The sequence below is a fragment of the Ambystoma mexicanum genome, chromosome 8, assembly GCF_040938575.1.
Source record: "Ambystoma mexicanum isolate Mex_15411 chromosome 8, UKY_AmexF1_1, whole genome shotgun sequence".
Lineage (NCBI taxonomy): Eukaryota > Metazoa > Chordata > Amphibia > Caudata > Ambystomatidae > Ambystoma > Ambystoma mexicanum.
In genome coordinates, this window is record NC_090929.1 from 425,943,646 (window position 1) to 425,956,577 (window position 12,932).

The 12,932-nt window shown below is 46.6% G+C and overlaps 1 protein-coding gene across 1 annotated transcript in view; it reads left to right on the top strand.

Moving 5' to 3' along the window:
* MASP2 (MBL associated serine protease 2) overlaps window positions 1–12,932 on the top strand; it is a 345,387-nt gene that overhangs the window by 232,668 nt on the left and 99,787 nt on the right. Inside the window, exon 8 of the mRNA XM_069609941.1 lies at window positions 8,143–8,221. Coding sequence (XP_069466042.1) covers window positions 8,143–8,221 — 79 coding nt within the window. The remainder of the gene's footprint in view (window positions 1–8,142; window positions 8,222–12,932) is intronic.

The following is a 12,932-nucleotide window of genomic DNA, read 5'->3' on the forward strand; positions in this document are numbered from 1 at the left end:
GTAGTATGATTTGGGTGCCTGGTTTTACATTGGCTGTTCGCAGGCCTGTAATGTCTTCCTCAAAAGAGGAGATGGCGTCTGGGGGGCGGTAGATGAGATGCAGAAGTATGGTTTTAGTGACGGTTAGCAGGAATTTAACTGATAGGAGTTCAGCCGATTTGGTAGGGTAGTGTCTCTAAGGCCCAGGTTCGTTTTTGCAATGAAGGCTAGTTCTCCTTCTCTGTCTGTGTTTCTGTCGGATCTAATGATAGTGTAGCCCTCGGGCAGGGCTAGGGAAAGTGAAGGGCCTGCTGCCTGGTGGAGCCAGGCAGCAGGCCCTTCACTTTCTCTGTAACGGCCAGGAAATCGAGGCTGTTTTCAGAGATGATGTCTGCAATATTCAGAGCATGGGCAACTAGTGAGCGTGCATTGATCAGTGCACCTTTGAGAACTGGCAGTATTGTAGGGGTAGGGGTATGTGGTTTTGTTAAAGCAGTATGACATGGTCTCTTAGGATGGTTGGTGTGCAATGATAGGTTTGGTTTCACTATGGGGTTGGTTAGGAGGGAGGTAATCATGGGTTTGGCAGGTTTGGAGGGAATTTGGGAAGGCCATTTGGTGGGTGTTATGGGAGAGGGGAATCGAGAGCCTAGTCTCTTGTTTCTGATGCTCGTAGGACAAGGTATTAGCGGCATAGGGGGTGTGGCAACCCGTAGGATCCACTCTGCTGGACTCAGCTGCTTGGTTTAGGTGTCATTGTTGTGGGTGTATACTACCAGTGTGTAGTTTTTTGCAGTCTGGAATGGGGGAGGAAAGTGGTGGGTGAGATGGCTTGGACTAGGGGGAGAATTGTAGCCAGAGTGAGAGTGACTGTGTGAAAGGCGGCCATAGAATGAGGTGTTTGGGGGGCCTAACTAGGCTGGGTGCTGAGGGTGCTCTGGTATATGTATTGTAGGTGGGGTTCAACGATAGGGTGCTTAATTAGCGGTACAACCGTCTTAAGGATGTATGGTACAGATAAAAAAGATGCACGGTGCAATAAAGGTCTAACACGATTCAGAATGCACAATAGTATTATGCAGACAACAGGAGTTTCAGACTGTAAAGATTAGCTACCACGATGTGGGTTGCTAACAGGGCTATTCACAAGGATTCTGGGGCAACTCAGAAAAAGGATGAAGGGAGCAGCAAAAGAAAGATAACAAAGATAATTTGAATACCTCCAATCCAAAAGAGGGCCCCAAACAGAAAAAGGGTAAGCCGCAAGTGAAACAAATCAGTCTAGTGATACCTCTGGTGCTAAACCAGAGGGAGGTCAGCAGAAGCCCCCATTTGTCAAAACATTTGGAAAATCTTATGCTTGTGGGTCAACTGACCATGTGAAAGGGCATCCCAGATGCAAGGGTAAACCTTCAGGGGTCCACACTGCCTCTTTAGCCTTCTCCCCAGAGGAAGAAGTACATATGGCAAGTGGAAACTTTCAACTATTGGCTGAAGACTGCATTGGAGTCTCTGCCAGTGTTTCTTTAGTGTCCCTGGGTCTGTGGGAACAGCAGAATTCAGGTGTCTATAATTTGATACCAGATAACACAAAAGAATATTACAAGGACAGTGTACTTGTAAATGGTCAGAAGACCCCTGCCATTAGAGACACTGGGGCCAGCATTACAGTGGTGGATGAAAGCTTTTTCAAACCGGATGATGTTGCTAAGGCACCAAAAGGCCTCACTAAGCTTGCTGGAGGCCCTGTCCAAATGCTTCCAAGGCTACCAGCCCTCATCCAGTGCAACAATATGCCTGTAGGAATACCTGTCAGTGTACAAAGTGAGGTTCCTGGGAGAGTTCTGCTGGGAAATGACTTAAAAACTCTTGGAGTTATATCAAGCACCGCCAGGACTTCCAGTAAAAGGAAACAGGAGCAGACAAGGAAGGCCAGAGAGATCGCCCTAAATGACTCTCAAGAGGTTGTTACAGGAAAACCTATAACACCCAGTCCACAGGAAATGCCAACTTCTATTTCCAGGACAAAAGGAGACAAAGGGTCCAAAGTCCCTTTGGGCTGTCCAAAGTCACACCTGTGACTACTCCACCAACTGAGGATGAGTATGAGAAACAACCAGGAGAGGTTGAATCAGCTGCTGAAGAGTCAGAGCTGGAAGAAGACCTTCCCCCTGTTGGAGATCTGGATCCTAAAGACCACCCTGAGCTGCAGTCTTTACTGGCAGAAGGTGGCCCCTGCAGGGCAGACTTCGGCAGAGGTCAAAGAGAGTGTCCTAATCTTGAAGGACTTCGCCAACAGGCAGCTTCCCAGCTGGATGGACAAGAGCCAGGGAAGCACAGGTTGTACTGGAAGGATCACCTCTTCTACAGTGAACCTACTGAGTCTATTCCAGGGGACTACAGAAGACTTGTAGTGCCTCAGAGGATAAGACCCCAGTTTCTACAGTTAGCCCATGAGATTCCTTTGGCTGGTCACTTAAGCTTTAAGAAGACCAAGGAAAGGCTTTCTCTTTATTTTTACTGGCCTAAGTTGGGGTCTGATGTAGATAAATTCTGTAGAAGCTGTCACACTTGTCAGAAATCTGGCAAGAGTGGAGCCAAGAATGTGGCACCTTTGGTGCCTCTCCCAATGGTGGGAGTTCCTTTTGAGAGGGTAGGAATCAACATTGTTGGTCCCTTAGACCCTCCTACATCTTCAGGCAACCGATTTACATTGGTTGTAGTAGACCATGCTACTAGGTATCCTGAAGCTATACCTATGAGGACTGTTACTGCTCCGGCAGTTGCTAAGGCACCTACTTGGTATTTTTACCACAGTAGGTTTTCCTAAGGAGGTTATCTCTGACAGGGGATCTAATTGTATGTCCCACTACATGCAGGCCATGTGGAAACACTGTGGAGTGACTTACAAGTTCTCAACTGCCTACCATCCTCAGACCAATGGGTTATAGAGAGGTTTAACCGAACTACGAAGAGCATGATAGGTGCTTTAGAATAACCCCTTAGAAGCAAATGGGAACTTCTACTGCCATGCCTTCTCTTTGCTAATAGAGAAGTCCCTCATGAGGGAGTTGGATTTAGTCCCTTTGATCTCCTCTATGGTCATCCAGTTAGAGGCCCCGTGGCCCCAATTAAAGAGGGGTTGGAGAGTGCTACTTCCCCCCCCAAGCCAGTGAGAGTCACTGACTATGTGTTGGGTCTCCGAAGGAGAATGACACACATGACAGAAGCTTCTGATAACATGAAAGCAGGTCAGGCTCTGGTGAAGCATTGCCATGACCACAAGGCCAACATGGTTGAGTTTACTCAAGACCAGCAAGTTCTAGTTATGGTACCTACAAGGTTGTGGGAAAACCTGGAGAGCTCAATTATTTGGTGGACTTAGGCAATCCTGAGGAGGCCCCAAGAGTCTTTCACACCAACCGTCTAAAAGCCTATGGGCCTCATTACGAGTCCGGCAGTAACCGAGGCAGTAAAACTACCTGGTTACCGCCGGACTCATATTACTATTCCGCCTCCGTGATTCCCGGAATTACCGGGGCATTACAACCCCGGTGTCCCGGGAATTCCGGGGGCAGAATGGTGTAAATCCCCATTCCCGTTGAGTCCTATGGGACTCAATGGGAATGGGGATCATGGAAACACCGGCACCATCTCGTGATGGTGCCAGTGTTTCCTCGTCCGCCTGCAGGTCAGACCTGGCGGGAACGCCACCTCCCGCCTGCATGACTCGGGATCGGGCGGTCCAGAATTAACAGTGACGGCGGGTTTACCGCCACTGTTATTTCCGGACCGCCTGACCTGTAATGAGGCCCTATGTCTCTAGATCGGAAGTGGGAGCTTTGCTTCTAGCCTCTGCTCAGGAGGAGGAGGAGTGTGAACCTCTACCTGACCTCTTCAGGGGACAACCTTGAGATGGGAAGATAGAAGGAGTTAACCTCTCTTCTAATCCGACACTGGAACAACAGGAGGAGTGCAAATCTCTGTTAAATCAGTTTGCCCCTCTGTTTTCACTATCGCCAGGCTTGACCCTTTGGGGCCAGCATGATATTCTCACTCGAGACTGTTCACCTGTTAAAAGCAAAGGTTATAGGATGTCAGACCATCTGAGAACCCACATAAAGGAAGAGGTCCACAAGATGCTTGAACTCGGGGTAATACAGCCATCTACAAGTCCATGGTCTAGTGCAGTTGTACTAGTGCCAAAGGCAGGATCCAAGGAGTTGAGATTCTGTGTAGACTATAGAGCCCTAAATGCAGTCACCAAGACTGATGCCCATTGTTTACCTAGGATAGATGAACTGGTGGACAAGCTTGGTTCAGCCATGTACCTCAGTACATTTGACGTAACCTCAGGCTATTGGCAAATAGATCTGACAGACCATGCATTTTCGACCCCAGCAGGCCTCTACCAGTTTAAGGTAATGCCTTATGGATTATAAAATGCACCTGCTACATTCCAAAGGATGGTGAATCAAGTTCTGAATAGGATGGAGGACTTCTGCATGGCATACTTAGATGACATTGCAGTGTTCAGCCCTACTTGGAAAGAACGTGTTGACCACCTAGGATATGTATTGCAGGCTCTTGAGCAGGCCCATCTGACCATAAAGGCAAGTAAATGTCAAATTGGTCAGAGCAAAGTGGTCTACCTTGGACATGAGGTAGGAGGAGGTGAAATAAGGCCATTGCCTAGCAAAGTACATGCTGTACAAGAATGGGCCACCCCTACTACTCAAACCCAAGTGAGAGTCTTTTTAGGTCTCACTGGTTATTATAGGAACTTCATAGAGAACTATGGGACCATAGATCCTCCCTTAAATGTGATCTCCTCACCCAAATTCCCCAAAAAGGTAAGGTGGGATGGGGAGTGCACTAAGGCATTTGAAGGACTTAAGAAAGCCCTTTGTCAAGCTCCAGTCTTAAAAGCTCCTGACTATAGCCAAACCTTCATTGTGGAGACAGATGCTTCCAATACAGGAATAGGTGCAGTTCTGAGTCAGCTGGATGAGAAAGGTAGGGAACACCCCATCTTCTTCATCAGCAGGAAGCTGAAAGAAAACTGAGACAACGTGGGCAACCATAGAACGTGAGTGTTTTGCCATTGTGTGGTCTCTAAAGAAGTTTAGACCATACTTGTATGATCTACTTTTGTGATTCATACAGACCACCAACCCTTGAGATGGTTAATGCAGATGAAGGGGGGAAATCCTAAATTGTTAAGATGATCAATCTGCCTACAGGGGTTTGATTTTACCATTGAACACAGTTTAGGGTGTAATCACCAACATGCTGATGGTCTCTCCAGAATGTATGACCAAGTGGAGTAAGGAGATTGATCCAGGGGTGGATTAAATCCTCCTGTCCCTTAGTCTGGGGGGGATGAGTGTTAGGGAGAATTCTCATAAATGTGCTAATTCCCTTCTCCTTAGAGACACCCAGCAACATTGCTGGATTTTGAGGACTTGATGTTTTTACCTGGAGAGAGTGTGACCCTTTTTCCCACTCTCATGTGTTTTGAAATGTGTTTTATTCTTGTGTTTCTTTTGGTTATGGAGTCCAACCAAATCCATAGGCACCATATTTTCATTTGTGTCACACAGCACCCTCAGTGCAGTGGCACAGGGAAGCCTTTCAGGCTTTCCCAAGGTTTAAATATCTTCTCTGGGATAAACTACTGTTTCCCAGAGTAAGTAAAGTGAAATTGACTTTACTAGTCTTTTAAATTGCTAGACCCTGCACACCCTATTTTACAATAGAGTGCTGGAGGGGTTACTTAGTATCCCCTGTGTCTAGATACTCATGTAGCAGTCAAATGCTACCCTTTCCTCTCAGAATGGCTGGTGGTACTGGTTTTACAACAAACTACCATGATTTTCCCTGACTGCGAGCGCCGGTAGCGTTAAATCGCAGCAGCCATGTTTTTCAAGATGGCGTCTGAGCCCCTCTGTAAAAACAGGTAGCAGTCTTCTTTTTTCACCATTTCTTTGTGGAAAGATCCTTCTAGAGTTTTGCTCTGCGTGCCAAACCAGGTTTGATCTCTTTGTTCATTCGCCTTTGGCGGGCTTCAGTAGTGAAGACAGCCTCTGGTGCCCGAGTGTCTGAGGTGGGCAGGAAGTGAGAGAGGTGCCCAAAACTCCCTGTGCTTAGTCTTCTGGGAGACCCAAATGCACTCTGTGGTGATTGGCTGGCTGGCTATCCGGCAAGGACAGCCACCCTGCTGGGTGAGTGACGTCTAGGCTGGAATGAATGGGAGAGAACTAAATAAAAGGTGAGTCTCTTGGCTTGGAAGGCAGAGTCGACCACTGGAACGAAGGAACCAAAGAAGAGCTTGAAGAGGACGGCTGCTGCAACTCCTGGACCGTTGGTTTGCTCGGTGAATCCCTGCTGCAGGTCCGATTCACCAAGTTCACATCGACAGAGAAGCCCCTGCTAGGACAACTTCTCCCTTTGAGTTGGTGGGACCAATCAACTCACAAGTAAGCCACCTGGACATCTATCTCGCAGCTGGTTGAATTTCCTCAGAGTTGTTGCAGGAAACCGTAGAACCAGGGAGAGGGACACCAGTTTGTGTGCTTTACTCACAGCCACCAAAATTGAAGTTTGCCAAGTGCCAGATTTTTGACCAGTCCCAGTGCAGGAGTCCCCCGGCGTCCTCTCTCTTGTCCTCATGACTGAGGCACAGGAACAGCGATATCTGCAGGAACTGCCAGGAACAGAAGTCTTCAGCTGCATCTTTTTCTTCATTGTAAGGTACTGTGGAATAAGACTGAGAGTACTTACCTCTCGCAGTGAAAGTGCTTGAAACTTTTGCAACTTGCAGGCCTAATCAGCTTGTGACCCAACATATGATTCTTCTTTTTACAAACTACTTCCAAGAACATGTGCAGAGACTTTACCGTTTACTTACAAGAACCGCTTTATCCTATCGAAGGCTTTAGCCCATTGACTTTGGCCTAGGCTATTTAATTGAATTGACTCTTCAGGTGAACTCAAAGTACATGCACTGTCTAAGAATAATTATAACCTTTCATGTTCTAATAATCTTTGCCTTTTACTCATCTTTAAAAGTATTCTGAAATAGTATTGAAGTATATTTGTCTGTGATTATATTGCCTCCTTCTAATGAATGTTTTATAACTGACAGATAAATGAATTAGTATTTATCAAAGAAACCTTGAGTGTAAGAGTTTACTTGAACACTTGTGATGTTAGACCTCTGTGTAACATCATTACTGCTCACATTCCCCTCCTGATATAAGCCTGGCTGCTCAGCTCCGCTACCAAAACTGTGTAGTACAGACTTATACCAAAGGTTGGTTTGTTTGCACCTGTAGTCCTAGTTGTGTGTAGTGGTCCCAAAGGGTACTGCATACAAACTTTGCCTAACAGCCGGCCTTCGTTTACCGCACGGCCATGCAGAACTGAATGTGTCTACCATAACTACAAAATGGCGTCTCTTTACATGCGCGCACTAAGTCTATCCACCTACACTTCATGCAATATTGTGTTTGTCCCGGGTTTCTTAGCACGGCCCTCTCCCCCTTTGTACGTTGCACGTCTATCTATGGGACTCACCTCACTCTAAAGCGCCTAGGGGGGTGGGAAAGACTAATTTCCTTCCCAACATCTGCACCAATCACCAGCCCCACCTCCCCATCAGCGGAAGTAAAGTGGTATTCCTGGTTAACACCCCTAATCAAGCCCCAACCACCGAAGTCACCAACTACTTCTGGTGTAATGCACTTTTTTCAATTGGTAGGGCGTTTTGGTGTGCCTTTAACAGGGAATGCATTACTGTGATTTTGTATTCTCTGACATTGTGAAAGAAACTGTAGTCTAAAGACATACAGGACACCTCAAGTAGGTATCAGGGCTATGCCGTGAGTATAAGTTCTTCAGGGACCTTTCATTGCAGTTATAGGTAAGTACACACAGGATACATGGGAGGCATCCACGCACGCATTCACTCCGCAGCTCAGGATGCAAATGCCACACTCCGAAAATTCACACATGTTTCACACGTTTCTCTCTTACCACATTCCATGTTGCTCCACACACCCCATTCAAGACAACTTCACACAGCAGCTCTCAAGAACCCAGTGCATGCTACAAGGGCCTTGAAAAATAACATAACTTACCATTTTATTTTCTCTCCTATAGGGCGATAAAGTCTTGCCGTCGTTCACAGCACAGTGCCAAAAGGATGGTTCATGGGATAATCAAATGCCGCAATGCACTAGTAAGTGTGTAAGCAGCTGCCAGACTATGTGTACTAAAATACTTAGATATGGCAAGAGAGATAGGTCTACTGTCCACAATGTGAATTTGTAAGGCAACAGTGCTTCAAAGTGGGTATTTTCCCAATATCCATAGAGTACTTCCCTGCCATCATGCAGATTATCCAACAGGAGATAAGCATTCTAATCATTTGAATCTATGGAGGCTATCCTGCTAATACAACCTGTGCAGAAGATATTGCTATTTCTTCTAAGGCTAGCATATCTTCTATATACGAAGGCAATACCACCCTGCACTCAAAGCATATGTGTGTTTACCTTTGGGCAGATAGGAGTGGGCGTCTCTGGGCGTGATTTATGAAGATGTGTGCTGCAGCAAATGCAGTGATGCAAGAGAGGATGTTATATTAGCACCTGCTGCCTTTTACCCAATTCACATGCATAAACCTGGAGTACGGATGGACATACAAGGGGAATCTTTGACATGCTCATGCATGTTTGTATGTAGGAAGGTATGGGATTTACAAAGTGCAAACATAGCTATAAAACAAGGATGGAATTGGGTGAGAATACCCCTAGGGATTAACAGAGCCATGGACATCAATGGTTGGGCAAATAACCAAACAACACCTGCAAGCTTTATGTCCCTCCTCATATGCCAATTCTCCCTATCTGTACTCTAAAGCAATAATTTCTGCTTGTAGGTGGCAGTTTTGCCACCTTATAGCCCAAACAAAAAATTAATCAGGGAATGTGGAGACCCTTTCAGGTAGCTCGGGACATGAAGCACTACTGACAGTTTCTACCAGGGCCCTTTGCTACCTGATTGGTGAAACTTCACCTTCGGTTGCATATCAGCGTTATTATGGATCTGGCCCACTTCGTCTCCTGACTGTTTTTGTCGCAATATTCGAGGCATTGTGTTTATGTTGGACAGGTCTCCAAAACACTGCCCCCACACACCCTGATTCTCCACTAGCCTGTTTAAATGCTCCCTAACCCACCCCCACCCATAAAAAATGCAGCAAAAATGTGGTGAAAGTACTGTGGCAAGAAGCAGGATGGGCACCGTTATTCTTACCTAATTTAATGTGGCGTTAAACACCCATTCCAACGGCTGGAACAGGTGGTAACGTCCCGGCGGCCCAACTTGAAGGCCCGAGTGAAGCAATGGCCTTTATCGAGGGCCCCTGGATGTTACCACCTGTTCCAGCCCTTGGATTGGGTGCTTAACGCCATTAGTACCCATCTCATGGGCTGGGACTTGGCTAATTAAACATATTTTCTTCCTGTGAACCCCTTGCAGCGTCACGTTCACAGAAAGAAAAGACTGTTCCAAGATGGCCACCAGGGAATGGGAAGGCGGAACTCCATATACAGCCCCTCTTGGCCATCAGGCGGCTTGGAACGTGGGCTGAGATCACCGGTTTTAGCCTGCATTCCTAGCAACCTGATTGGCTGGCTCCCCCAAGCAGGATGCTAATGGTAATGCGCTTTTCGGCATCAGAAGGTTGAAGGGCTGAGCCTAATTCAAACGTGTGTCCTGCTGGTTTAACATAGATCTCAAAGATGGCCGATTAAGTCACTTAGCTATTTTGCCTGTCTTCTATAGGATCAGGATTGCAGAAGAGAGAGTGAGTGGCATGCATTAGAAAGATGGAACACACGCCTCAGAAGACTTGCCAAGATTCCCCAGGCTTCACCATTGTTTAGACTCCTAAGACCAGGCCACAAGTCCTAAAAGAATAAGTGGGAGACTAATTAGCCTACAGGATGCACAATCTCACAGGAAGTGACGTCGGAGCACATGACATCACAGCAAGCAATGCCTGTTCCTGTTAGCAAATGTGTGTGTTCCACACTTTTGGTTTAAATGGACTCAATTGGCAGTAAACCCTGTCTTCCTCCTGCCACGCAGTTCTAATCTGCATGGGAATTATCTGCTGGGGAGGGGGTTGAATTCCAATACATCTAAACATAGTGACGCATTACTGCCCACTTTTCCTCACCTAGCATACTTACTCAACTACTTATTTTACAAAGGATATGTAGTGCCAGCAAGTGGTGATCTGCAATTCCTGGCGTTTAACTCATGTCACTTTGAATTTGATGTACGCTTTAAAGATGGACTAAATGAACAACGTGCACCTAGCCAGGAACATCTTTAGATGGCTGTAAAGTTTCCTATGACATTAAAGTCGTAATGACACATTTCAGAGATGTAGTTGTACAGATAACAAACAGGCCTTAAAACAAGCACTGACGGTATGATGAGTCATTGCAGCCCAGCATGAGACCATGCTGGGCTGTTCTACTCCCCAGGCTCATCCTTGAATGTACACCAACCCCTCTTCCGTCAGCTTGCCCAAAGGGGACAGAATCACCCCTCAAAAAGTAGTGGGGTGACTCCTTCCACCTGCATGTAGGCCCACATTGTACTTGACTGTCACATCTTTCAGTACTGGTAGAAATCTAGGTTTTTAATATCAAATCAGGTTCTAGCTCTTACCATTCAGTGAAAAAAAGCCAGGGTTTGAGGCATGCAGGTGCCACTCGAGAGTGGGTGGAGACAAAACCGTGCATACATAGGCCCATGGGCTCCAGGTGCTTTGCAAATAATGTGGGTGCCCCCAAGCGAGCCATGCTGCGGGCCCCCTCCCCCAGCTCGGCAACAAATCACAGGCTGCACCACCCTCTGGGCCGACCTAGACTACCACGCTTGCGCAATACATACAATCTTCCTGCTGCAGGGGCTCACTGTACTAGGAGACAGATATAAATGTGTTTTAATGATTTATACAACACACTTTCTGAGAGTAATTGGCTAAAAAGCCAGAGCATTTGGAATTGTTTTGTAGTGTAACACCAATTCAAAAATCCAATACATGCAAGTCACCAACAGTACACAGGAACATTAATGCTTTAATTAATGTAATGCTATTAAAAATGCCATGCCACAATGAAAACATGTCCATCTGGTTGCACAATGTAGAACAGTCTAGACATGTAATAACATATTGCAGTAAAACATGCCATGCCACATTAAGATATAACTAGTCTGGTTGCACCAAAATGCCTGTTGAAGCAATTACTCGTATCATGGTTATTTTATCACAGATGGGCAAAAGAATATACAATGTTACCGTAAGGCTAGAGTGGCAGTCCCCAAATGACAGTCTAGCCAGGTCTGAGCAGGCCTGCTTTATCAGAGAGGCTCGGTTAAGAAATGACTAGACTGGATGCACCAAAATGCCAGTCTAGCCACTAATAACAGATTTCATGCCTGCTTAGCCTGGACATGGATGATCATTTTGATTCAACGCACATCGCCCACCAACTCCACCCCCCACACATGCCCTCTCCCTCCCACCCCGTACCTCAACCCCCAAATCAGCTCCTCTGCCCAGAATAACTGTCACGTCCCTCTTCCTCGTCCCAGTGCTCTCGGATGAGGCACCTTGGGTAAGAGTGGTACTAGGAGTAATGAAGATTACGGGTGACTAAGCTAGGCATTACCTACATGCACCTCTACCTCCTTCCAGTACTTGTGTATGAGTCACGATGCCACATACACATGTACTGGGACGAGGAAGAGTGTGCTACGAGTAATGAAGATTACAATAAGTAATCCAGGCATTAAACAGAAGCGCACACACACCATTCACCAGACCCTTGCACACATACATACCCAGCCATCCATACATTTACACATGCACCCTTTCACCATACACTCTCACGCGCACCCATGCAGCCACCCATACATCATGCACTCACTCATTCACACACATTATATTATGTACATGCACAGACATTTAAACAAAATACATTTTCTTACCTTTTAGAATCTTTTGGGTCAGAGAACGAGGCCCTCGGCTCCCTACAGCAGCCATGAACGCTTGTTCCCGTCATGTGCAGATGTTCTGGAGGCCTCCATGTCCTGGGGTCGGGGGAAGCCCCTATGACTTAAATAAGAAATAGTTTCTTTTTGGAGTTATTCCCACTGAACAGTAACGTAAATAATCTCTTTATGAAGCCAGAGTAACTTCCATGTCATGGGGTGGGGCAGGGAGCCCCCTCCCAGGACATGTGGTGGCAGGAACAACCACACCACAGGGGCTGTGGGGGACCCCTCAACGCCAATGTCCGTGGCCCATTTTTCAATTTAAATTAGGGAGCACCTTCTTCTATGTGCAACAATGTGACAAAATTCCAGACAGCTGGGGACAGAAACGGACGGATAGCCAACTACAACATGGGCACTGGAAGTAGACCCAACTTGCAGACTCACAAATTCACACAGCACCACACCACACTAATTCTACTTCATAACAACAGTGGTCGAAGTGTAAAGAAGTAGTGGAACGATGTTCCCTCCGGCCCGCCCTCTTTTCTGCTCCCTCCACTCCACTCCCCCAATTAAACCCCCATACCTGGATCCTTCCTTTCCTCTACTCCACCCCATAAAGCTGTGTTTACAACAGTTCTAGCAAGACTGAAGAAAACAGAGTGAAAGAATATGCATTTAAATGCCCACCGTTAGTGTGCCATTGTCCCCCTCATCATGCAGCCTCACCTTCCAATAACCCAGCACTCCCACCTTTTAAGGGCCATGCCACATCTACAGCCACACACACCGTCGCCATTACCTGAAAACACTGCTGTACCTACAGCAATTCGCAGATCACTGCCTAGCTGGGCTTTTTGACTGCTTGG